Raw genomic sequence first — 27075 nt, 5'->3', positions numbered from 1 at the left:
AGCTTATACACAAATCTTTATTAATTGGCATTTAAAATAAAAATATTATTTTCACATTATTTTATTTTCCAAAAGCACTAAAAATAAGTTACACAGCATTTTCTCTAACGGCTACTCAGCCCAGGGGTGGCAGGGCCAGAAACAAAGAAGTTGAGGCCCCTATAAAAAAGGGAGCCACCCCAGCCACAGGCCAGCCCTGTCCCGCTTCCCTCTCCCTTTCTCAGTGCTGGTCCTTTCCAGGACTTACCAAAAACTCCTGTCAGCCCCTGACTGTTTATCATTTTAGAGAAAGCTAAACAGTAATCTTTTGGGGGTTTTCAGTCTAAAAATACTATGTCCATTTTATAAATTTTAAGTAAACAAACATTAAAATGTGATCATTAGACTCCCAGAAGCCCATAGCGAGTCAAGACCTCAAAATTCAGTTTTCCCTTAGCTTTTTCCCTTAATAAGTGAAGAACACTGTTTAATTTACTTTAAAATAATAGGGCAGCCCTATTATTTTATTATTTTGTCTCATGCCTGTAATCCCAAAGGCAATAGGAGCGCTCGAGGCCAGGAGTTCAAGTCCAGCCTGGGCAACACAGCAAGACAACATCTTTACAAAAAACTTAAAAATTAGCCAAGCACGGTGGTGCACACCTGTAGTCTTAGCTACTATGGAGGCTGAGTGGGAGGATCACTTGAACCCCGGAGTTCAGAGTTAAGTGAGCTGTGACTGCTCCATTGCTTTCCAGCCTGGGTGACAGAGACAAATCCTATCTCTAAGAAAGTAGCAATAATAAAATAAAATAATAGAAAAACATTTTCAAATGGCACAGTGTTTGGTTTGAGATCCAAATGTGTGTGTTGAATTGTGGACTGACATTTAACCACATGCTGCAGCATCAAAAATAGACAAAAAACATTTTATGACCTAATACTTGAAATTCTTACATGACCCACTTTTTTAAACATTTGTCTTTAAAACTTGACATGCGCATTTATTTATGAAATAATAAAATGCATTCAAGGCAACTCATAAGTGATTATCTGCAAATACCACACTTCAGGTATGGATAGTCTTTATTCCCCGTAAATGAAAACAAAGTTTGATAAAATTGTCAATGTGGTTTGTTATTTTAAGCACAATACTGAAGTATAAAAGACATCTTAATGTGTTACGGAAAATTTTCTTTTCAGATAAACAAATCTATGTGTATGGAAAAGATTATGGAAAAATGCTAATTTATTTTTATATTTTTTTCAAGTTTCCTAATGCTTCCTATTTCAAACCAATGAAATTACAGATTAAAAATAAAAGCCTTACTTAAAACGGCCTAATGAATAACCACGAGCACTTACACCTAAATTACACCAATTTCCAGAGAGTCACACTAGGGACATACTCAGGACTCTTCAAATTGTTCCACTTTAAGTGGGAAAATGTTTTTTAAAAACTGTAAGTAGTTAAAACAGAATATGAAACCAACTCCATCACTGCCTTTAAAGATAGGAATCTCCTGAAAAATACCTGTGCATCTTCAGAGGGCTAGAAAGTCACCAGCTGTGAAATTCTAATACACAGGCAATAATTAGACAAATCTGGGAGATATGCCTAAGTAAAAATAAGAACAATCTGTTATGTAGTAAAAGAAACTAAATATTGTCACACGAAATACTCACAAGAAACACAGGCAATGAAGAAAACTTCTAAAAACAAATACCCCCGAGAATCCAGTATCATACCAGCAATGATGGAAATGACGGCCAACCCAAGATTCTGAATGGACTGCATGCTACAATGGCAGAAATATAAAGACATGTTTCATTTTCAAAGGTCTTCACACATAGGCTAACACTTCGCTATTAATATTAGTATCTGTGAATCACATCGTATTTGTGTTCAGAGATGTTTTCAACCAGAGATGACTTGATTAGATTTTGGATTGGTTTTTACCGTATAACTATTTCCACTGCTAGACTGCTCAAAGGTAAGGGAGCTTGCCTCATTAAGTGCAACGTGGACTCAATACCTTTGTGCTGAATGAAAGAAGGGACATATGAACACCAACCACAGGTGTGGTTTCCCCCTTTTGCCTTTCTGTGCCAGGGACTGGACTCAGCTTCTCATTAAGCTTCACATAATCAGGCAGGGAGATCGTAATGTCAGCAAGGACCTCTTCTGGGTTAGTTTACTCCAGCCCTCTTCCTGGAGGCTCCTTAGTGGCCACAACAGTATCTTAAACAGATTTACTGACTTTTCCAGTTATCTCCAGGTTCAGAGCTGTCCCAGAAGCTGATGACAACCAGATTCACATCTGGAGTTTTATATGATAATCAAATTGACACAGCAAAAAGAGACATACATGATCCACAGTGTAAATACTTACAAGCCATATGCAGTTCCCAGCTGATGTTCAGGAACTACAAATGCCACCATTGGCCACAATGCACAGGCAAGCAATGAATAGGAGATTCCCAGAAGACACTATAGAAAGCAACACAGAAAAAGCTCAAGGTCTTACATTAACCAAAAGGTGATTTTCCTTTAATGCAGATTAGCAAACGTGACAGAGTAGTTAATATATGAATATTCAAGCAAATTTTGTTGTGATTAGGCTAAAATTCATATTCAAAATATACAAAAAGAGTCTATGCCCTAAGAGTATCCCTCTAGTGTCTTAACCGTTTTCACTTGTCATCCTATTATAGGCATACATAACTGCCTAAGGCCAAAGATGCAGTCAAGGATCAAGTAAGAAAACAAAGGTAATTTTTTAAAAGTTCTTACCCATGTTTCAGGCAAGCTAATTTTCCAGTATTTATTGGGAACTACAGATCAGGCAATCAAGGTGACATCATGCCAGCAGTCCAACATCCACCTCTGAGTCACCAACACCCAATGACCACCACCAATGCTTGGTAAACCTCACCTAATGCTGATTTTTCCTTCTATTAAAAAGGAAATGTTGTGACTTAAATGAGTACCACTTAATACCTATCAGACTGGCAAAGATTAACACAATGCCAATGCCCATGACTAGCAAGGATGCTAAAAAAAGTCACATTTGCACATTTCTAGAGTTATACATGGGTGGAAAGTTACTGGAGAGGTTTTACAATCTCTACCAAGAGGTTAAATATGCAAAACCCCTGCTATAGCATCTCTGCTTCTAGGAGTCTGTACTGTATCTGCAGAAACACTTCTACAGAAATTCCCACTCACTGCACAAATATTTGTGTTCCAGATATTCCTTTATTAACAAGTAGGAAATGCAGCTCTAGGGCCTCAAGTCTTAAAAATGACGTTTTGAAGAACAGTAATAAAAAGTTGAATTTATTATCACTTTTTAACCTACTAAGCAAGTCAAAGAAAAAGAATGGTTACTGGTCCAATAGTTTTGTTCTGTTTGTTTTGTTTTGTTTTTTGCCATCTCTGATGGAATGTCTTCTTTTAAGTCATTTATTTTAGAAAAACAAATGGGGCTAATAAGCATTCTGGCTTTTATAAAGTCACTTTATTTCAAATTCTCTTTCAGCACTGAAATTGACTGGTTAAATACACCAAATGAAATTAAAAGACCCCTCATATGTTAATAATTCATAATTATACTTTAAAAAATAATTATTTTGTAGAAATTGGAATCAAGTCATTGTTTCCCCACTATCAAAGGCCTTGTCATCTGAATTTGCTGAGCATGCTTACTTAGATGAACATGACAGACTCCTTGCTGAAGCCCTGAGCCCACCACGTGCTAACACAGACGTTACCATAGCAATCCAAGGGTTCCACATCGTAAAGGCCAGCATCATGTGGGACACCAGAGTGGCTGCTACCGCACACAAAACCCAGATGATGTTCCTCCCTGTTTTATCCACCAGGAGCCCAAATACCGGGGACATGGGAGCTGATATGACATACACAACACTGCCCAGAGAAAACATAAGACATTTCATGAAATGCAACACAGCCAAACATGACTATCAAGAAAGTCCTGAAAATATCAGGCAAAGCAAATCCTAACTCATTTAACATTCTTATAAAATGGTCATCAGAAAATAGAAACATAAAAAGCAGTTCAAGACTTCTTTGGTTTTCCACTAACTTAAACATGGCCACTTGGAATTCAAGTCCCAAGGTACTCTCAGTTTCACACTAAAAATAGTTAAGTCACATACATCTTTTTTGTTTCTTGTAACATTTAGTTATACAGACCCACACTTTGTATGCAATAGGCACTTAAAAATTAATAAAAATACCTGTTAATTGCACTTGCTGCCTGGGAAGAAAATCCAAATTTCTCTGTAAAGAAAACTCTAAAATTAAAAAGATAAATTAGCATATTAGAACTACTCTGTTTTCAAAAAATAAAGTTGAATAAAAATTTAATTAAGTTAATTAATTAAGTTTAATTAACTTCTTTCTTGATACTATTTCTCACCTTATTTGATATTCACCTTAAAGCAATCTGCTAGAGCTTCAGTATTTATATTAATGTTTACTAAATAAAATAAAACTAAATAAAATATGATGCCTATTTTTTTCCTTTTCTGGTAGGCAGCAAGCAATATACACAAATTTTCAGAAAATCAAATACACTACCACAGGGACTTAAGGCTGCTTCTTTTCCTTAAAAGCAGTACTGGCTGGGTACTTTGCTAAATAATAAATAGGGATCTTGTCTCAAATTATTTAAAAGGACAGTCTGAACATAAAGGGTATAAACCATACACCTACACAAACACACACTGCTCAGCTTAAGCAGCTGCCAATGAAAAAGGAGAGAGAAGTAGAGGATAAAGCAAAGAAGAATTTGCCTTGAACCCCAAATTTTATATATATATATATATATATATATATATATACTTTAACTTATGGGGTACACGTGCATGCAGAACGTGCAGGTTACATAGCTATACACATGCCATGGTGGTTTGCTGCATCCATCACCCCGTCATCTACATTAGGTATTTCTCCTAATGCTGTCCCTCCCCTAGCCCCCAACCCCCTGCTATCCCTCCCCTAGCCCCCCCAACCCCTTACAGGCCCCAGTGTGTGTTGTTCCCCTCCCTGTATCCATGTTGAACCCAGAATTTAAGTCTGGCAGAATTACAGTTCTAACAAATGGAGATGTGCCCAGTCACAGTGCACCAATAAACAGTCTCCATTCTCAGTAAGAGCCTTTCTAATCAAGGAATAATGAGGGAATAAAAAAGAATACTAGTCTAAAATCAACTATTAAAACAAATCAATATTATGAATCAAACATTATTAGGTATTGAAATGGTCTGGCTGTGTCCCCATCCAAATCTCATCTTGAATTGTAATCCCTATAATCCCCACAAGTCATGGAAGGGACGCTGTGGAAGGTAACTGAATCATGGGGGTGGTTTCCCCCAAGCTTTTCTCATAATAGTGAGTTCTCACGAGATTTGATGATTTTATAAGCATCTGGCATTTCCCCTGCTGGCACTCATTTCTCTCTCCTGCCATCATGTGAAGAAGGGCGTGTTTGCTTCCCTTTCCACCATGATTATACGTTTCCTGAGGTCTTCCCAGACCTATGGAACTGTGAGTCTATTAAACCTCTTTCCTTTATAAATTGCCCAGTCTTGGGCAGTTCTTTATTAGTAGTATGAGAACAGACTAATACAGGTATTTCTTCAAAAGAATAATAAAAGTATAAAACCAATACTAAACCTTAAGCTAAAATAAAATGTATATTCTAGGATCTATAGTAATTCCTGTGAAAATATAAACTATAACCAGAGAAGCAAGATTTACTGTTTTAAAAACTACATTTATGTGATTGAACTCTCATGATAATTTAGACAAGAAACAATGGAAACGTAGAGAATACTCACTTCCCAAGTCCAATAAAAGGGAACACAGCAACATAATAGCAGACACAGATGATAAATATGAGCCACAGGGGTAAGGAGAAGTCCTTTACATCAGTTAATTTAATAACTTCACCTTAGAGAAGAAAGGGATGACACTATCAGCATAATTTCACATACCTAAGGAGCTTTCATCTATAATCAAGATCATATTTTAAAATCACGTGATTAATCTTTGCAATTCAGTTTTTAAAAAATGCTTTTCTAGTAAATCACTCAAACATTATTTCTGGGATAACTCACACAGACATAACATAAAAAAAAGCAAAACCAGAACTGCCATCTACCTTCCCTGCTCCCTTCCAAGAACAATAACCATTTTGCAAATACACAAAGAACAATCAAGAATGTAAATTCTGCCAAAAGGTTTAAGGGGAAAAGAAATATATCTAAAAATTTAGAAAAGTAAAAATCAATTTGGAAATAAAAAATAAAAAATCATGTATTAAACTCCACCTGGTTTTATAACACTTCATTAGGAACTTACCTCATTGTCAAATCTCACAAAGGCCATAGTTTCCTGAAGTCCCATTTTTTTCATTTAGACTTACCTGTTTTTCCTTGTTCTTTATGAAGGATTCTCTCTGCTCTCTGATCCAAGTAGGCAAGAGCCAAAGCACAGATTAGTGAAAGAACACATGTTATACCCCCTAAATAAAAAAAAAAAAGAAAAACAGATTCCAACAAGAGAACCAAACTGAAGGTTCCTAAAGAGAAGTACATTACATAAACAGCAGAAAGCAGCAATTGAAAGGGATGTCACCTAAAGACATGAGAAAAATCTACAATTACTAAAGCAGGACAGAAGAGGAAGAGTACATTTAAATACCCAGCAAACAGGAGTAGCTTTTACTGTATTATTTCCCAGTTCAAAGTTAAAGATTAGAAGGAAAAGACTAGAAAAAACTAGTCTAGTCCTGTAATGCAGCATACAGACTGAAGAAAGCTGATGACCAGCTACTGAATTAGTCCTCATTTCTTAATTCAGTCTAAGCACCAATTGTCAATGGATGCCAGGGAAAAAACGATGAAAGCCAAGTTAGGCTCTTTAACTACCTCTCTTCCTTAGGATGCTTTCCTGGAGTCTCCAGCCTTTGCTCCTCTCCTCTGGCAGCCCAAGGGCCCCACCCTCCCAAAGCACAGTACTCTCAAGCTCTTTCCTGTGAGAACAGCATATCTCTCTAATGCCAATCTCATATCACTATAGAAAATCAGGATAAAGAGTGAATAACGGTACACTTCTCAGGAAGAACTTCCAAAAGAAGCTTCTAACAAGCTGAATCACCCTGGACATGGAACATAAGCTCTCTCAGATGCAATTTCCCCAGTTTTAAATAAGAGGATTTGACTTGATGATGGCACAGGTCTTTTCTGGCTCTAAAAGTCTTACTCTAAAATTCCCCATTGTGGAGGAAATTACATGGAATACTAAGAAGCATTTAAGAGTAAAAAGGAGGTTTTAAGTAAGACAAAAGATTTGAGAGGGAGAGTTTGGAAGAATCTTTAAATATGCTTGCCTGTTTAGGATTACCACTCCATTGTCCTCTTTTTACCAGGCTGTATGTATCAAGGAATTATAAGAAATAAAACACAGAAAGACAAATAGTATTTATACTTGGAATCTAAAAAAAAAAAAAAACCTGAGAGTAGAAGTAGATCTGTGGTTTAACTAGAGACTGGGGAGGAGATGGAAGACAGGAAGACAGGGAGAGATGAATCAAGGGGTGCAAAGTTATAATTAGAAGGAGTAAATTCTGGTGTTCTGTTGCACAGTAGGGTGACTATGATTAACAGCAAGGTATTGTATATTATAAAATAGCTAGAAGAGAGTGTTTTGAGTGTTGTTACCACAAAAAAGTGACAGATGCATGAGGTGATGGATATGCTATATACTCTGATTTGATTGTTATACAATGTATCTGTGTATGGAAACATCAAACTGTACCCATAAATACGTATAATTTTGTGGCAATTTAAAAATTGGGGAAAAATGGAATAAAAGATGAGCGTATCTTGGGCACAGAGTTTTCACCCTATCATCACACAGTTCTCTCTAGAGCCCTGCCAACAGCCAAATACACACCATGGGTTGTTAGACAAACTGCCCGCCCAGAGAAAAGGCAAAAGGGGTAAACCCAGAGGGCATCGTGCACTTCCCAGTGACCCAGCCAGCAACTAGCACCATGGAGCCTTGGCCAAGAGAACTTAGGGACAGTAATGACCTATACAGTCTTGTTGAAACAAGTGTACTTTTACAGAAAAGAAAACAGACACAGATGTTACTAACTTTCTTGTCCAAGAAGACAGAACTAGCAAGAGCTAGCATTAGAGTCCAGGGCTCCTGACTCACAATTTAGCAGTTTTTCAACCGTATCATATCACACCAGACTTCTATAAAATCTAAGCCCTCCAGGCACACTGACTGAAAAGGTCAGTATTTGATTAAAAGGAAACGATTCTCCCTTATGCTATGGACTTTTAATTAACACCTGACCTAAATAAATTTTCAGGTTGTTCTCAAAGAGTTTTTACATACATAATCTTTTATGTATGAGATGCAAATGGCAATATTAAAGTAGACAACAGGCCAGGCACGGTGGCTCATGCCTGTAATCCCAGAACTTTGGGATGCCAAGGTGGATGGATCACCTGAGGTCAGGAGGTCGAGACCAACCTGGCCAACATGCTGAAATCCCATCTCTACTAAAAATACAAAAATTAGCTGGGCGCAGTGGTGGGAGCCAGTAATCCCAGCCACCTGGGAAGCTGAGGCAGGAGAATTGCTTGACCCTAGGAGGTGGAGGTTGCAGTGAGCCAAGATCACCACATTGTACTCCAGCCTAAGTGACAGAGCGAGACTCTGTTTCAAAATAAAAATAAAAATAAGTAGACAACAAGGAATAAGGCCATCCATTTTAATAAATTTTAAATCCATTTTCAGAAAGTGGAAATTAATATACAAATAGGGTAAATGATAGCCTATTTCTAGTCATGTCAAAGAGTTCATTAGAACCCTGGAGACAAAACTATAACCACAGTGACACAAACTCCAGTGTTCCTTCCTCCCTGCTACGATACTTCCTATGACAAGCTTTCAGGAGAGATGAGATGTGGGACATGGGACTCACTCACCGATCATAAGTGTGACCCCAAGTGTTGTGGGACCAGCAGAACCTAACAAAGCTTCAATCTTAGAATACAGCCATCCCATGAGGTTCATGTTTACTGTACTTCCCTAAATGAGAAGGAAAGAAAACCAACAGTAGTATTTTCAATTATATATATCTCTGCTTTGTTCAAAAAAAGGGCTTTGTGGTGGCTCAGAGAAATAGGTATAATAGGATCCAAATTAAACAGGGGGTAATTTCCTTTAAAAAACACTACAAGAAAAAATTGACAAACCAAGATAAAGCCACAGATAGCTACAACAGCAAAAAAAAAAAAAAAAGACAGCCTATTTATTAGAAACTGCTAGTATAAAAAATAACACAGTACCTGTAGAACTTCTTGCCAGCCAAAGCAAAAGTGATACATGAGTTATAAAATCCAGAGTACCTAAGACAAAAATATACCAGTAACTCAGAAAAAACACAACTTTTCCTGGCACTGAAATCCGGGAGAAAAACATCTTCCTCTGAATGTCCATAAAGAAGACAGTAAAAGTTATGCACCTTGGGAGCCCAAGGCGGGTGGATCACAAGGGCAGGAGTTCAAGACCAGCCTAGCCAAGATGGTGAAATCCCCATTCTACTAAAAATACAAAAATTAGCCGGGCATGGTGGCAGGCACCTGTAATCCCAGCTACTTGGAAGGCTAAGGCAGGAGAATCACTTGAACCAGAGTGGCAGAGGTTGCAGTGAGCCAAGACTGTGCCACTGAACTCCAGTCTGGGCAACAGAGTGAGACTCCATCTCAAAAAAATAAATAAAGCATAAAAATATCCAACTTTCTTTGGTAAAAATATCCAACTTTTTTTTGGCAAAAAAAGTAAAATATCTAGTATATTAAATATCAACAAGTACTTTTAAAAAATGGGGAAAAAAAAGCTGGAAAAGAGAATATAAAATTGGGAGTGGAGGCCTCCCATCTGAAAGTGACTTTGGAGTATAAACTTGCAGAAAACTGTGGGGATACCTAAGGGAAGAGCACTCCAGGCAGAGGAACAGCCATTGCACAGGCCCCAAGAGGAGCTCACCTGGGGAGTTCAAGGAATGGCAAGGAGAGTAGAGGCTGGAACAGTGCAAATGGAGAAGGGAGAGGATGAGATGAGGTCCCAGTGAGGAAATGGTGGGAAGCAGAGCTAGAGAACTTTCTGTTTTTATTCTGTGTGAGAGAGAAAGCCACTGGGGTTTGAGTAGAGAAGTGGCATGACACTTTGACAGACTCATTCTGGCACTCACTCTATATTCAAAGCAGACCACAAGATAAAGCAAAGGCACCAGTTAGGGAGCTATAGCACTAACCCAAAACAGAGATGAGAGGGCCTAGTCCTGGGTGGTTAGCAGTGGGTGTGGTGGGAAGCATAGATATATTTGCATATAAGTTGTCCTGAGTTTCTAGAAGGCAATCTCAGAGGCTTCTTAAAAGCAGTTTAGGGGTTATGAGAGTGGTAGCAAGATCTTGAGGAGGAGAAATGAGTCAGATCTCAGGCATCCACCTCAGTTTCAGCCAAAGCTGCTCAACTTTTATCTGATTTATGTATTTAGGGTCCATGTAAGATGATTTTATAATCAAAACAGCCAAGAGCTATTCCATTATAGGACTGCTGGGGGTGGCATAAATTCTGTCTTTTTTGTGCTTCTCTTGTTCCCTGTGCAGCCTCAGCAGGGCCCTGGATTTACCTCTCCATGATTTTTCTATTGCCTGAGCTGTTGAGTTTCATTTGTTTAGACACTTGAATTATTAGCATACACCACATATCTTCAATGGACTTCTCATTTTTCTTATTATTCATGTCTTAGCTCGGGATTGGAGATCCAGCACCCTTTTGATTTTCCTTCACTATCGTTACTTTAAAACTCATTATCTCAGCAAACATTTATTGAGTACTTGCTAAGCCAGGTCATATTATTTTATTTAATACATCTTTTAAATAGTTAATAGAGATTATAAATAGTTATTTAATAGATATTTTAGAATGAAAGGATAATTAAGGCAACATCCTATCTTTGCGAACTTATATTTTTGGTGACACTGGAGAAAGCTTCCAGTAGGTCTCTGTTTACCTTGTCGTTCATTTGAGTAATGCCATTAGCTTGCAATTTATAAAAAACAGCCATGTAAAATTTGCTACTGTATTTGCTGTGAGAATTGTTCTCAGTCTTCAGTAGTGTTTGACTAATCAATGGCATTTCACACAGCTGACATCCTCTCCACGTTGATTTCTTTTCTTGGGTTTCAGGATACCACAGCCTGTAGGTTCCTCCTTGCCTTTCTGCCCACCCCAGTGGAGCCCTTTTGTTGGCTCCACCTCAATCTTCTCAATCTGCAAATGTGGGAAGGGCCCCAGGGCCTGGTCAATTGACATCATCTCTTTTCTTTCAATACTCACAGTCTTGGCAATCTTACCAAGTTTTGCAATTTTAAGTAGCATTTTCCTTGCTCCTGAACATACATCACGTGGCCAGATTTTTCCCCTTAATTCTACACCTGTATATGCAACTGCCCACTCAACATTTCCACTTGGATGAATGGCAGGCATGTCAAATCTAACATGCCCAAAACCCAGCTGCCTTTAACTGAGGATGTGAAAACTGCAGCAGGAGCTGGTTTGGGAGATGGTGGGCGGAGTATCAAGAGCTAGGTTACAGCGCTTACAGTTGCTTAGGCAAAAACTGTGCTGCCATACTGAGCTCCCCTGTTGTTTTTCCCCCATACTCCACATATTTTCCATTAGCAATCCTATCAGCTCTATCATCAAAAGAATATGCACACATAGAGAAAGACGGAAACTTAGGGCTCCTCAGAATGCAGCTTAATGAATTATAACTAACTTAAAATGACAGAAAAGAACCCAACATTCTAGTAACCAGAATGAAGTCAGTTGAGTCTTACTCAACTGATTTCACTTCCTTCTTTAAAAAGTTGTTAGACAACTGGATTCACAAACTGCCACAAACATATCTTGACTTGCACAAGACTCGTAATGAAGCCTCTGGGAATACTGTTATAGATAAAATTTAGAAAACATGGAAAACCACACTATCTACCAAAGAATTACAAATTCAAACATTTAGATGTTTCCTATCAAAGTGACACAGTAACGTTTTTAAAATGTAATAGTAGCCTGTATTATCAATGCTACAATAAAAGGGATCCTCTCATATCCCACAGATGGGGATGTAAACGTCTCTGGGATGATAATGTGGAAATATGTCTCAACAGTCCTCAGACATCCTAACCAATATACTGACTTAATAATTCCATTCCTAGCCACTTAGTCTAAGGAGACTAAAAGAGATGCATATAACTTTGACAGAAAGAGTGTTAGACTACAGCACTATTTATAATAGTGAAAAATTAGAAAGAACCTACATGTATAAAAACACAGAAATGCTCACGCCTGTAATCCCAGAACTTTGGGAGACTGAGGCGGGCAGATCACAAGGTCAAGAGATTGAGACCATCCTGGTCAACATGGTGAAACCCCATCTCTACTAAAAATACAAAAAATTAGCTGGGCACGGTGGTGCGTGCCTGTAATCCCAGCTACTCAGGAGGCTGAGGCAGGAGAATTGCCTGAACCCGGGAGGCGGAGGTTGCGGTGAGCCAAGATCGCGCCATTGCACTCCAGCCTGGGTAATAAGAGTGAAACTCCGTCTCAAAAAAAAAAAAAAAAAAAAAGAAACACAGAAATACTCATATGATGAAGTATTATATTAAAAGCTTTTTATATAGAATTTCTTCTTTCCTGAGACTATGTTGTATTTTCACAACACTTATTAAAAGTCAAAACTTGAAAGCTTGATTTTTAGCAGCAAAAAAAAATTTTTTTTAATACTCTATTCATGGGACTTTATGAGGAAAAAATCCTAATGGGGTTTGGGACTGCCAACACACCTTATAGTTTGCATTAATAAAAACACAATGTTGTCTCTACAAAAAATACAAAAAGTAGCAGGGCATGGTGGTGCACATCTGTAGTCCCCACTACTCTACAGGCTGAGGTGGGAAAATCACTTAAGCCTGGGAGGTCAAGGCTGCAATGAGCCGAGATTGTGCCACTGCACTCCAGCTTGGGCAAGAGTGAGACCCTGTCTGAAACAAAGGACGAAAGAAAAACCATAATGTTGTTTCCCTTGGGTAGCCTCTATCAGACCAAACCTGAAACACCATGATCATTTCTAGGTTCCAAATACCAACAGGACTACTGCCTAACTGAGGTAAGTTCAGAGAGACTGCACCATGGTAAGGGAGCTAGATTCATGTCATGTGGCTCAGACAACCACAGGAAATGAGCACATATGACCAAGAACTTAAGAGCTGTCTATAAAGGAGCACAGCACAGCAGAGGAGGGAAGCTTTCCCTACAGAGAGCAGAAGAGCCATCAGTAAAAACTACTTGTAAAGGGAAGTTTCATTGCTATGTGAGGTTATGCTTCATGAAGTTCATTGAAGTAGGTGGGCTGTTTGATCATAGAGCAAGCTTGCAATCCCTGGATATATGGCAAATAGAACCTGGACAGCCATATGTGGAGAGGTTCATAGCAGGGATGCCAAAAATGGGTAAGAAATCAGACAACAAAACTTATAAGATCCCTCCCTATCCTCAGATTCTTTGAACTAATTTAATGTACATGCCATTTTAAACTGTTTACTAAATGAAATAAGGTTAGAAATGCCTTACTCAAGGGAAATGCTATGCTATGTTCTAGAGAAATACATAAAAGTTAATATCTAATTTACCATACACAAATACATTTCATCCTGTGATTTTTAAGAGATAACTATAAGATTTAATCTTTTGCTTCCCATTTGGCTTCATCAGGCTTTTCATTATACTTACAATTCTAGCCATGCTAAGTTGAAGTCCAAACACCAGGTTTAATTCTTTGCCTTTAAACCAGCTCACAGCATATGTATTCTGGGCAACTGCTAAGGACTCTCCACCAATCCTAAAAATAGAAAAAAAAAAAAAAAACACAGAAAAGTCTCAACTTTAAAGAAATACTATAGTTAGCAATGCAGCAGTTGAAAATGTTGGCATTTCTCCTATCAAGAGATGGGGTCTCTGTCCCCTCCCCTTGAGACCAGGTGGATTTGTGACTACTTCAACCTACAGAATATGGTGGAAACGAGGCAGTGTGATCCCAAGGCTCATTTATCAAAGGTGACATCACCCTTTCACTCCGACACTGGCACTTGGAGCCCTGAACTACTACCCCCATGCTATGAGAAAGCAACCCACAAGGAGAGGCCACATCTAAGTGCCCCAGTCGGCAGTCCCAGCCTTTGAGGCATCCCAGTCCAGGTGTCAAATGTGTGAGTCAATGAGCTTTCAGATGATCCCAGCCCCAGCCTTCCATGAATCTTTGCCCCAAGACATTGAGGGCAAAGACAAGCTGTCCTTGCTATACTTTGTCCAAATTCCTGCCCACAAAGTCCATGAGCATAAGGAAATGATTGTTTTATACTGCTAAGTGTTGGAGTCATATGATAGGCTGCAATAATAACCACGACAGGCAATAAAAGGAGCCTTGGTTACCACATCACCATCAATATTATACAAAATGCAGATGTGGGAAAAGTGGTCCATGCTTTGTGAAAACATAAAATTCACACTTTTCAGAACAATATGCAAAGCTCTCCATCAGTCAGTCCCCCCATTCACTTTCCATATTCAACACTCTCCTGCTTCCTGGGTTTTAATTTTCCTTCAATAAGTTCCAATATTTATGATTCTCCTCCAAGGGCCTTCAGTTAGGAGCTTCCTTCCTCAATATTCTTACAACGAGCCCTCCTCAGTATTAAGGACTAAGAAATAGTCTTATTTCTTGTGACTCTGTCCTAGTCCAAAAACATTTTCCCTCTCTTCTACTAGTCCAAATCCTGTCCTTCTGTCAAGGCCTACTTCATCTGTAAGGCCATTTCTGAGCACATTTCTGTTTCTGAATCCCTGTCATATCTTTACATACATTCTGCTTCCTTTCTCTCTCACGTCCTTCTTTGTCTCACTTTTGGGGTATGTCACCTATGTCTACATGCTCCTGACACCTGTGCAAAGCTTAAATAAGTTACGCTTTTAAGACTGAGTAAGTTCTGCCATCTGGGTCCCTCAGGGCAGCAAGCCCAAGGCTGGTCTCAGAACAGCCTTACTGACTGTATGATATGGCTCACCAAACAGACAATGCAATTCAGGTAGAACTATTAGTCTACAAGAATTCACACAGAATAGTCAGCCTACATGTACTGAGCTCATTCAAGCAAGACTCTTGGACAGGGTTGAAAGGACCTTCACATCACTTGCTAAGAAAGAGTGAAATGTCCATGAATCACTAACCTAGAAATTGATGGTCTACACTTTTCTAAATGTGGTTCAAATCATAGTCTCTAATACAAGAGAACAGTCAAAATGACTAGGAAAAATATCATTGCTAGAGAACTATTTAATACTTAAACCCCACACAGAGTTGACTAGGACCACTCAAAACTGTTGCTTATTTAAAAGGAAAACTAAGACAACTAAGAAATATTCTTATATATATGAAGCTAGGTTTCAAGGATGTGAAGTAATTCCCCAGAAAAGACAATGTTTTTTAAAAATCTTTCAGAGATGAACACTAAAACAATAATACATTAGGATAAATAAAATTATGTATTACTTACCCAAATACAAACCTTCCAAATTCCATCAGCCAAAAAGCATTAAATATTCCACCCAGAGCAAAAACAACCTATAATGTAGAAGTTAATGGCAAATCAACGAAAAAGTAAATTCAAGGTATTAAAGAGAAGCAAAAAGTAACATGATAAATCGCAACTTCTACAATGGTTTTAATATTCCTCCTTAATAAATCTGTGAGGTTAAAATATTAATGTTCATTTATTTCAAGGCTTAAAATAGACCATGGATTGCATCATATGGGCATTTATGGGTTCTGCTTAATTAAGCTGGGCATTAATTAAACACGTCTTTGCCAATGGAATTAATTAGATAAGAATTTAAAAGTCACTGTCAATAATCAATGAATGTGTTGGCCTTCCTTACCTGTCCAATGCAAACAAAGCAGCTAAAAATGATTGCCCCCCATCTGTTTGGGAAAAAAAGAATAAGAGTGAGAAAGAGAAAGGAAAGGGAAAGACAAAAAAAATTCTTAATTTCTGTTTATATTAGTATCAGTAATCACAAAGTCCTTTAGTAATAATTCACTTTAGCTTTCTTTGTCCCCTCTGTATTCCCTCCAAAGAAAGAAAAATAAAGGGCTCATCTCCCTCTGAAGCCAGCAACTCTCCTAGGCTGAATGCTAATCTACAGAAGTCTAGACTTCAAAGGGGATTCCAGAGGCTTTAGCAATAGCGTATATTAGTTTAAATCATTATCATCTCTTAAATAAAACTAATCAACTAATCTTCAAGAAGCTCCCACGGTCAAAACTATTTAAAAACATAAATTCTTTATAAAATTTCTAGTAAGTGTTTAGGATTGATTTCAAGGAATTATACAGTAAGTAATTTTAAGTGGTTATAATTCTGGAAAACTAAAACCTTTTTTTTTTTTTTTTTTTTTTTTTGAGACGGAGTTTCGCTCTTGTTACCCACACTGGAGTGCAATGGCGCGATCTTGGCTCACTGCAACCTCCGCCTCCTGGGTTCAGGCAATTCTCCTGCCTCAGCCTCCTGAGTAGCTGGGATTACAGGCACGCGCCACCATGCCCAGCTAATTTTTTGTATTTTTAGTAGAGACGGGGTTTCACCATGTTGACCAGGATGGTCTCGATCTCTTGACCTCGTGATCCGCCCGCCTCGGCCTCCCAAAGTGCTGGGATTACAGGCGTGAGCCACCGCGCCCGGCCAAACCTATTTTTAAAAGGACAAATATCAACCACGTTATACAAGTCTAACATTCTACAATCTGGGCATCTGATTAATGTTCCCCTAGAATAATAAAATTCCAGTATTAGAAGATTCCTTAAAGGCCATCAGAGTAACCATACTTCTTAAACTTAAATCTCTCTCCAGATCCTTGTGAAATGGCCATGCCATGTTCTACTGAATGTTCTCTAGCACTGGAAAACTCACTATGGTCCCAAGATAATTTTTGTCATCTCCTGACAATCTGACCAAGCAAACTCTTCATATTAAAAGGAATCTGTTCCCCAGAAGTTTCAAGCTAATTCTCTCTCTTGAGACCAAACAAAACAAACTTAATTCTTCCTTCATATTCTAACTCTTCAAAAATTTTAAAGGTTAGTCCCCAGGTATAAACTCTTAAAGTTTCTTTAATCTTTATTCACCAGCCGTGGTCTGAAGACCTTTCATCATCTTGGTCTCTGCCTTCTTAAAATAGTCCCAGTCTATATTCCTCTTCAGTTCCACTAACAACATACAATAATAAGGATGAACAATGGCAAAGCTCATAGTGTTACTCCGTCCTCAGCATCTAACAGAAGTGGTCACAAAATGTTTTACACCCTAAGAAAAGCAGAAATAGAAAATCTCACTGGGGCTGGAGGAAGCACATACTACCTATGTGCCAAATACTGTACATTCCTCTCTCACTAAATCCTTAGAACCCCCTTGCAAGGTAGAAATCATCTGTATTTTAGCAATGAGAGAACTGAAGCTCAGGAAACTGCAAACAGCTCAGAACAGCCAGGAAGACAAGCATGTGGCAATGATGAGGTTCAGAACCTGGTTTATCTGATCCCAAGGGTGAGTATAATTTTCCCATAGATAACTGAATTACCTATATCAACAGTATTTACTAGTACTGACCTTAACTGAAATACCAAATTTCAAAAACCAATCCAGAGACATAAAATTCATTTTTTTTAAAAAACTCATGCAAACTATCACAGTTAATACAGAAGTTTATTCAGTTCTTTCTAGAAACACCTTAATCTAGCTCTGTATTTTTCTAACAATCAGGTAAGATTTACTCACAGGTGAAACTTTTTTCAAGCTTACCGTATTCCAAATACTCGGTCTATCAAAAAGCCACCAAAGAAACACAAAACTACATTTGGCCAAGAATACCAGGCATACAGCAGCATGAATTTCGTGGTATTCACTTGCATATCCTATATGAAAAGAAAATAAAACTATTTTTTCTCAAATAGTTAAGTTTAGCAACTAACAAATCAAAATATGACAATCTAAAATAGAAAGTAGTTACAGTCTTTTTTCTGTAAAGGGCAAGTTTTTTAAATCATTTGTAAGTCACTAACTTCCTTGAGAATCTCATGAAACCTATGGCCCCTAGCCCAGAAAAATGGTCACACCTGGGAAACCTGGGAACTTCTTGAGTTCACATGCCATTTCAGGGTCTTCATGGGTAGGGTGGGAGGAGTCCACATACATAAGGATAATCTTAGCCTATCCCTACCTACCCTACGGTCTCCAACCCCTCAAGCGTGCTCCTACTTCCTTTTTTCTTTCATTCTAGAATGAATGAAAGAGAAATGCATTTTCCCTGTCCAAAGGTTAAAAAGAACCTGCAAAGAAAAAAGAGTATCTATATACCCAAAAAACTATAAATATCAAGTATGTTTTTACAAGACAAAACCAGACTAAAAATCCTGACATGGACAATCCTCTACAATCAGTATCCACATTTAAAAAACAAAATAACAACTAAAACCTATTTAAGAAGGCAAAAAAACTATCTTCACAAATCATTTGTCATTCAGATGACTAAGAGCTCGGAGAGTGAAATGCAAACAAAAACCTGCTCACATTTTTGGCAATACTGTGGAAATACCACATAATTATTTATCTAAGGTCTGAAACAATTCCAAGTCACATACGTGCTATCAATGAATTATTTGTGGTAGGTAGCTCGTTTCAACTCAAAAACACCTTTTGCAACTTGTGGATCTGGTGACTATAGATGTCAAAACAGATTCAGTGGACTCTTCAGACTGGGTCTCCTGAGGGTTGGTAATACCTCCACAGCTACACTTGCTTTAAATAAAACAAAAGAAATAAAGGTGAAAAATCAACTTACCCGTTTAATCTGGGTCTGAAGGGCAGCAGGATTATCATAGCAAAAATAGCTGCCTAGAAAAGAGCAAATACTTTGTAAGTAATAATACTTTCTATATAAAAGTTTCAAGTTGCAGTTACTACTGAAATTACAATTCTGAATGCTGATACTATGGGCTGACACTACAGAAACATTTCTGAACCACTTTCTTATCCACCAGCATTTTCTAAGTTGTATCAAATAATTTGCATAACTTAGTAGTATTCATACACAGCAAATATTGGGAACCTGAATTAAAAAGTCAACAATCAACAATTAAATGTTTTTCTATTTTACTTTCATCATGCTTCACATACATATTATTTTATTAACATTTTCAGGAAGCATCTATATTTTCTTTATTTCCTTATTTACAAACACACATACACTAAAAACGTTACAAACAACCTAAGTTTCCTAATAATGTTGGCTTAGAAACAAAGGAATGGAGTATAACCATTCTGACAAAACCAATATTTGAAACAAGTTGTCTAATTCTACAAACTACCTAAAATCAAATAATTTAGTGAATACAGTGCCAGGAATGAAGAAAAATAAAACTGAGAATTCTAAAGGATTAAATTAAAACATGCTTTGGGGGGATTAGAAAGACAGAAGTTGGGAGAGATCTGATCATGCACTCAGATTTATTTTAAAGATAAAATAATTTAGATTCCTTAGTAGGCTACAAGATAATATTGCCTTCATAGCTCTACTAACTCTACAAGTACACGAGGCTATTGTTTCTAATGGCATAAAAACTGTCATTAGAAAAGCAGGAATCTGGTTTCTGAAACCTAGGCCGATAACCAGAATTTACCAAAAAACTGTCTGCTTGAGTAGGGACAATTTTTTAATGTTCTACTGTTGTTCTTTCTTCTTTTTTTTTCTTGTTGTTGTTTCTAAACTCTGCTTTAATCGCTTTTAAGGGATTCAATGTCATGCTTTAAAGCTAAAGGATGGGCATCATCTTTTAAAAAAACAGGGGAGAGGGGGCAAAAAGAGTTGCAAGGAAACCAAAGCCTAAAGCATCCTTCAAGTCTATTTATACGGTCCAGCAGTAGCATAGTTATCCATCATAATATTCTTAAACCTGCTGATTACATGGGCTCCAGTTAGCCTCCTGAAAAACGCATTCATACCAAATTCGCACTAGACTAGTTGCTTAATAAATTAAAAACTGTAACATAGGAAGAAAAAATTTTTTTCTAATTATCAAGAAATGGTTTTCAGAGTCATCAGATATCCTAAGTGAAACAAACCATTGTCAAGACTACCACAAGTCCAGTCCAGTATGATTGCTTCACAGTAGCAGAGCGAAGATTAAGAGAACATATCCATTCACTGAAGTTATCAGCAAGACACACTCATACATTTTCTCAAAAGAGGGTGAGAAATACATAAAAGACTGCCAAAATCATTCATGTGTTTTAAAAGCTGGACAACATAGCAAGACCTAGTGTCTAAAAAAAATAATTTTAAAAAAATAGCTGGGTATGGTGGTGCCTGTCTGTGGTCCCAGCCACCTGGGTGGCTGTGGCAGGAGGATCGCTTGAGCACAGGAGGTGGAGGCTGCAGTGAGCCACGTTCACAGCACTGTGCTCCAGGCTGGGTGACAGAGTGAGCCCCTGTCTCACCAAAAACCAAACAAACAAAAGTCGTTTAGGAACAGTTAAAGCTTTCTGAATTTCCTCTGAACACGTGTGCCAAGAGAGCAACCTTGAAAATCTAGAGTTACCTTCAAATCTACGGCCTCAAGGGCGAGTTGCTAGCCCCTGGGACTTCTTGAAGAGCAAAGGAGCGGGAAAAAACTCGCCCAGCTCAGTCTCTCGACCTCCACGTACCGGTCGCGGAGTAACTAGCAGCATCCACAGGTGTGGGTGGAGCCGCAAAGGGGAAAATGAGGAGGCCCAGGAGCTTAAGACAGAAGCCGCGCCGGGGCCTGGTGGCACCAGTGACCACAATGACGATCTTCCTCAAGAGAAAGTCAGGAATTCCTTAAAGATCAGCCCCAACCTCCCCACGACCCTCCCGGCTCACCGAAGCCAAGGAAGCACATTAGTAACAGCACCAAAAGCCGGTGCGCCAGGCGACTGGGGTCGCAGAGGGCCGGCAGGGCCCTGGGGGCGGCGGGGGCGCCGCTGTCGGCTTCCTCAGGGCCGCCAGCCAGCAGCGCCCGCGCTTCCTCATCCTCCTCCTCCATTGCTCGGGCCGGAGACGGAGAAAGGAAAGCGGTGACAACTCCTAGACCCGGCGGGAAGCAGCACCCGCGGAGCGCAGCGCAGACGGCGATCACATGACTCCGGGCGCTCACGTGACGCCCCGGCGGGTCACGCACGGCCACGCCCACGTGAGCGGCCGCGAGACTGCTGGGAAGGCGCACCGGGCGGGTGATGACAGAGCGCGTTGCACTTCGCTTTCCCTGGGTGACTGTGTTCGTGGGGCTGAGGCCCCCGAAGCGCCCACTTCCAGCTTTCCACCAATTACCGCGCCGTCTTTTCGTTTCCTGCCCTGCTGACGCGTACACCTATTTCAGACTCTGCGCAGCTCCGCGTGGAGAAAGTGTGGGGCTCCCTCTCCGCTCCACACCAGACTCCGGAGTGCCCCGACCTGCGCTTCTCCCGGCACTGGTCTCCCCAGCGTCTTTGACCACCCTTAATACCCACGAACTTGGTCGGACAACTTCTGGTGTGTCCAGCCATGTGTCACGTACTGAGAATACAAAATGGATTGAGGCAAGCTCTCTGACCTCAAAGATTCCAGAGTTCAGTTAGAGAAATTGACAGAATCTAGTACTTTTTTTTTTTTTTTTTTTTTTGAGACGGAGTTTCGCTCTTGTTACCCAGGCTGGGGTGCAATGGCGCGATCTCGGCTCACTGCAACCTCCGCCTCTTGGTTTCAGGCAATTCTCATGCCTCAGCCTCCTAAGAAGCTGGGATTTACAGGCAAGCACTACCATGCCCAGCTAATTTTTTGTATCTTTAGTAGAGACGGGGTTTCACCATGTTGACCAGGATGGTCTCGATCTCTTGACCTCGTGATCCACCCGCCTCGGCCTCCCAAAGTGCTGGGATTACAGGCGTGAGCCACCGCGCCCGGCAGAATCTAGTACTTTTAAAACTCAACATGATGAATGAATGTGGTGAGAACAGCAGCAGAAAATGGCATTGAATTCCATATAAATATCTGGGAAGGGCATTTGAAAAGGGGAGAAAAGGTGCACAGTTTAACCAGCTTGGGGCAAGGGAGTGAGAGGCGCTGAAGCTCCTTGAACTTGAAACCCAGGCTAGAATGAGTGACAATGAGCCAGTCAGGGTGCTTGTTTGAGCGGGTTGGTTGGAGGGCGGGCAGTTACGAGGGATAAGAAAGAAAAAAGCGTGAAACACAATTGGGTTTATATGTGTTCGTATTCAACGACAGAGGAGGAACTCGAGTAGAAACACTAAACCGGTTTCAAAAAGAGCCATGCAAGGATTTCGAACACAGCAGCAGGACTGCAAGCTTTGTGTTTAAAAAAAAAAAAAAATCGGTCTGCCAGCACAGGACCGCTTCGCTTTCTGGGGGCTCTCAGGCTTTACCAAGAGAATTTTGAGGATGTCAAAGCTAGAGGCTGAAAACTGTGAGGATTACTAGGAAGATGCTACAGTCGGAACGATTAGAGATGGCTAGGGCCTAATAGCAGTAAAAAGCAGAAATGGCACAGAAGAAACAATCAGTAATTATTTAGAAGGTAAAATGGGAATAACTGTAAATAATAGCCTATGCGATCTGAGAGGAAAGACTTGAGAGTGTCTCCCAGATTTCTAGCTTGGGACCCCAGTAGAGATCAAAATTTAGGGAGAGAAGGGGGTAGGAGAGAGTGCCAAGGGTCAGGTGCTGCCTTTGAGATACCTATGCATGTCTCCACTTTCACCGTCCATCCTCTCTTCAGCTCCAGTGAAGGAGCTCCCAGTCTAATAAAACTGTGTTGCTGAGATGAGTAATAACTCCATCTTTCCAAATACATTAGTCACTTCACTGTCATCTTACTCGACTTGTTATTGTCAATTGATGCAATTGACAGCCCTTCCTCTTTAGCATCCTTGGCACCATACTTGCCTTGTGTACCTCCTACTTTGCTGGCCTATCTCATTTGCTGTCTCATCTGTCAACTCCTCCTCTTCTCAAAATCTAGATATTCAATGCTTCAAGACCCAGTCCTGTGCTCTCCTCCACTCGTCCATTCCCATAGCTTTAAATACCCTCCCTCTGCATCCAGTAGGTAGCCATGTAGGGCTATTGATCATTTGAAATGTGGATAGTTGGAAATGAGATATGCAATACGTATGAAATACACACCAGACTTCAAAGGCGTGTATGAAAAAAATAACTTCCTGATTTGAATGCTATTACATGTTGAAATATTTTGCACATATTGAGTTAAATATATATTGAAACTAATTTCACCCATTTTTACTTTTTATGTGACTGCTCAAAAATGTAAAATTACATATGTGGGTTATACTGCACTTCTGTTTATCCATGTGGATTTATATGCTATTGCCTCTAAAATGCCTCCATTCCAGCCTCCTTTCTTGGGCAGTAAGACTACCATTCCAACTTGCTTTTTGACATCATGTGGATGATGTGGATGACTAATAAGCATCTCAAACTTATCACATCTAAAACAGAAGGCTTGAATTCTCTCACCCATGCTATACCTGTTCCTCTCTAAGTGTCCCTCAGCAAAGTAAACGGGACAAGCTAGCCACAAATCTACCAGTCATCCTTGATGGCTTACTTCATCTCCCACATCTACTCCTTCAGCATGTCTTGTCAGCTCTCTTCCAAAATATACCCTAGTTGTGCAAGTTCTCCATGACTACTCCTCTTACCAGAATGATAGCTATCAGACAACTGCAACAGGCTCTTTAAAATTTTTTTGTTTTGCTTATTTTTGATGAGAAGTACATCTGGTATATCATTCAAACAGTACCAAAGAGAATAACTTTCAAAGCAAGTCTTTCCTGTCTCCTTATACCCAGTACTCATGGGAAGTAATCATCATTACTGGATTATTTTGAATCCTTCCAGAGTTACTATGCAGAGTTATTTTTCTTCGTTTCAGCCCAGCAGTATAGCCTAGAAATTGTCCTTATTCTTGAAGGCAATCTTGGAAACAGCCTGTTTGCCACACCATCCCTAATCAAGCTTGTTATCAGATTTTTGGTCTTTGCAAGTATGATCAGTGAAAAATTCCTATCATAGTGCAGTCTCAGTTTATATTTCTATTGTGTTGAGGAATATTGAACCTCTTTTATATGATTAATAGCCATTTACATTTGTTCTAGGAATTCTTTTCATATCCTTTGCTTATTTTTCCAGATGAGTTACTGAGGTTTTTTCTTATTGATTAAATTGGCTCTTTGTTGCTGATAGGAGTTGCAAATATTTATTTTGACTCTGTTTATGGTAAATCCATACAGTTTCTAATGCCAAACTCTCTTTTTATTTTCTAACTCCAGGGGTTTGCTCCTCACAGAAGATTTTCAATAGCCTCTATCGGTCTGTCTACTTCCATTGTTGCATTTCTATTATATGTTGCCCACACAACAATAAAAATGATCTTTTTAGTTTGGAGCTTTGATTTGTCAAAAAATTATGAGACAATCATCAATATCTGAACTAAAAGAAACAAAACTGGGCCGGGCACAGTGTTCACGCCTGGAAACCCAATACTTTGGAAGGCTGAGTTGGGTGGATTGCTTGAACTCAGGAACTGGAGACCAGCCTGGGCAACATGGTGAAACCTCATCTCTCCAAAAACCAAAAATTAGCCAAGTGTGGTGACATGCACCTGTAGTCCCAGCTGAGGTGGGAGGATCACTGAAGCCCAGAAAATAGCAGCTCCGGTGAGCTATGATTGCACCACTGCACTCCAGCCTGTGTGACATAGCAAGACCCTGTTCAAAAAAAAAAAAAAAGAAAGAAAAAGAAAAGTAACAAAACTGGATTTACCGTATACTCTAATGACGAAAAGCTATGCTGGGTAGGCAGTCTCCCCAAGCAGAGGAGGCTGCTGATGCTCTATGGAGCTTTGGGGAATATGGAGTTCAGAAATAGGTGCATTTCAAAGGGAAAAGGGTTTGCCATCATCTGTAAAAGAGTAGACATTCTGGTAAGACTTGTTAATTCTCCATTGAATTTATTGAAGTGAATATGTCATGGCTGACTTTGAGAAAGAAGGGTTTTTTTCAAAACAAGTTCTATTGAGGCAGTTGATTAATTGAATGGGTTTAAAACTGGTTCTAGGAGTGTGGAAACTTCCTTTAATTCTCAGGTCTTTAAAAAATTATTATAGAAATATAAAACCTACAGAAAAAAATCAGAGAGTAATATAATGAAAAAGGTAATGTACCCACCAAACTGAGCACCCAGGGAAGGACACAAGAAAGAGCTTTTTAGTCAGTGCAAACTCCCCTGTGCAGTGCCTGAGAACTTCCCCATGGGGGCTTGCCCTTCTTAGGAATTCAGGTTACTTGGTTGCCTTGCAACCCAGCTGCATCTGATGGTTTCAGTTAAGACTGTGACTTTGTAGTTCATCTGAGTTTTTCCCATTATTGAGAAAGGAAGGATGTTCATTGCAGCTTTTCATATCCTAAGCACAAAAGAAGTATTTCCTCTCAATTTTAACAGCACATTAATGGTATATCACCCTTTTACTCCCAGTTTCTTAGCTGTCCCTTGTCTTTATGAGGTTTCGGCTTATTTGTTTTGTCATGAAAAGGGTTCTTTTTTTAGAATATAGTCAAATTTATCAATTTTTTTTCTTTTATTGCATCTGGATTTTGAAACATAGTTAGAAATCCTTTCCTTGTACCCAGGTTATAGAAGAATTCACTCATTTTTTTCCTAGTACTTATATGGTTTCATTATTTAGATTCCTGACCCATTTGGAGTTTATTCTTTTGCCTAGTATGAGGTAGGGGTCAAACTTTTTATCTTTTTCTAAACGGCTAACCAATTGTTAGGTCCATCTTTGTCCAAGTGATTTGAGATGCCACCTTTATTGTATACTGAATTCCCATATGTATTTGGGTTTACTTCTAAACTTTCTTTTCGGTTGTACTGGCCTGTCTTTCTTGTCATGCAACAGGACCACAGTTTTTATTTTAGAGGCTTCAGAGTGTGTTTTAGTGACTGGTAGAGGTAGTCCCCTTTCATAGCTTTTATTTTTGTTTTTCTGGATATTCTTTCGTATTTTTTCATCTGAAATTAATATCAGCTTGCTTAGCTCCATAAGAAAACTTGGTATTATTTGATGAACTTTAAAAATTAACTTAAGACTTCACTTTTTAATTTAAATCATCACATACAAAAAGAAGAGGTGTTCCATTTTTTCAAACTATTTTGTGTCTTTTGAGAGTGTTTACTTCATATACATTTTACATGTTTCTTATTAACTTTATTATCCTTTGTTGCTTTTGTAAATGTAGTTTTCTCTCTCTTTATGTCATGCTACTGATTATGTATGTGAAGGCTGTTGATTATGTATGTTAATTGTATGTCCTGCCACCTTACTGAATTCTTCTCTTGCTTGACTTAGTTTTGTTGTTAATTCTCTATGATTTTCCAGGTGTACTATCATACCATCTGCAAAGACAGCGAGTTTTACTTATTCTTTTCTAGTCCTTCTGCCTTCAATTGATTTTTCTTGCCTAATTGCAGTAGCCAATATCTGCAGTTCAACGTTAAATAGCAGTGAAGATAGTCTACATTCTTGCCTTGGACCTGGGAGAAATACTAAACAAACAGAAGAGAAAGGAATGCTCTTCCTTGTAGTAGAAAGCCAATCAGTAAATGTAGAAGGAATGATGGGAATAGAAAACCGCTATTTGCTAGGCATTGTCATAATATTTGATCCAGGCAAGAATCATTAATAGTTGCTAAAATTAGTGGATAAAAGTTTGAAGTGTAAAGGATGTATGCATAATCTCAAAGTAGCCCCTAACCAGAGATATATTAATGAC

General features: G+C 39.0%; 1 protein-coding gene across 4 annotated transcripts in view; it reads right to left on the bottom strand.

Annotated features, from left to right (window-relative positions):
- Window positions 1-27075, bottom strand: part of MFSD1 (major facilitator superfamily domain containing 1) — an 84782-nt gene that overhangs the window by 3988 nt on the left and 53719 nt on the right. For 2 of the 4 annotated variants that reach the window (XM_012447329.2, XM_012447328.2), the window contains exons 2-13: window positions 19049-19101; window positions 18010-18122; window positions 16091-16133; window positions 15709-15776; window positions 13889-13997; window positions 9016-9118; window positions 6435-6533; window positions 5848-5959; window positions 4243-4299; window positions 3754-3910; window positions 2373-2470; window positions 1666-1778 (exon numbers count right to left, since the gene is read on the bottom strand). In XM_012447329.2, the coding sequence (XP_012302752.1) occupies window positions 1666-1778; window positions 2373-2470; window positions 3754-3910; window positions 4243-4299; window positions 5848-5959; window positions 6435-6533; window positions 9016-9118; window positions 13889-13997; window positions 15709-15776; window positions 16091-16133; window positions 18010-18119 (1069 nt within the window). In that variant the 5' untranslated portion in view covers window positions 18120-18122; window positions 19049-19101. Of the gene's footprint in view, window positions 1-1665; window positions 1779-2372; window positions 2471-3753; window positions 3911-4242; window positions 4300-5847; window positions 5960-6434; window positions 6534-9015; window positions 9119-13888; window positions 13998-15708; window positions 15777-16090; window positions 16134-18009; window positions 18123-19048; window positions 19102-21106; window positions 21321-27075 lie in introns of those variants that run through there. The other 2 variants (XM_021669528.2, XM_012447327.2) reach the window with 2 other exon arrangements.

Source organism: Aotus nancymaae, unplaced genomic scaffold (assembly GCF_030222135.1).
Source record: "Aotus nancymaae isolate 86718 unplaced genomic scaffold, 86718_ANA_hifiasm-v0.15.2.pri h1tg000019l, whole genome shotgun sequence".
NCBI lineage: Eukaryota > Metazoa > Chordata > Mammalia > Primates > Aotidae > Aotus > Aotus nancymaae.
Note: the sequence above shows the minus strand (reverse complement) of the source record. Positions and strands in the feature narration are given on the sequence as shown.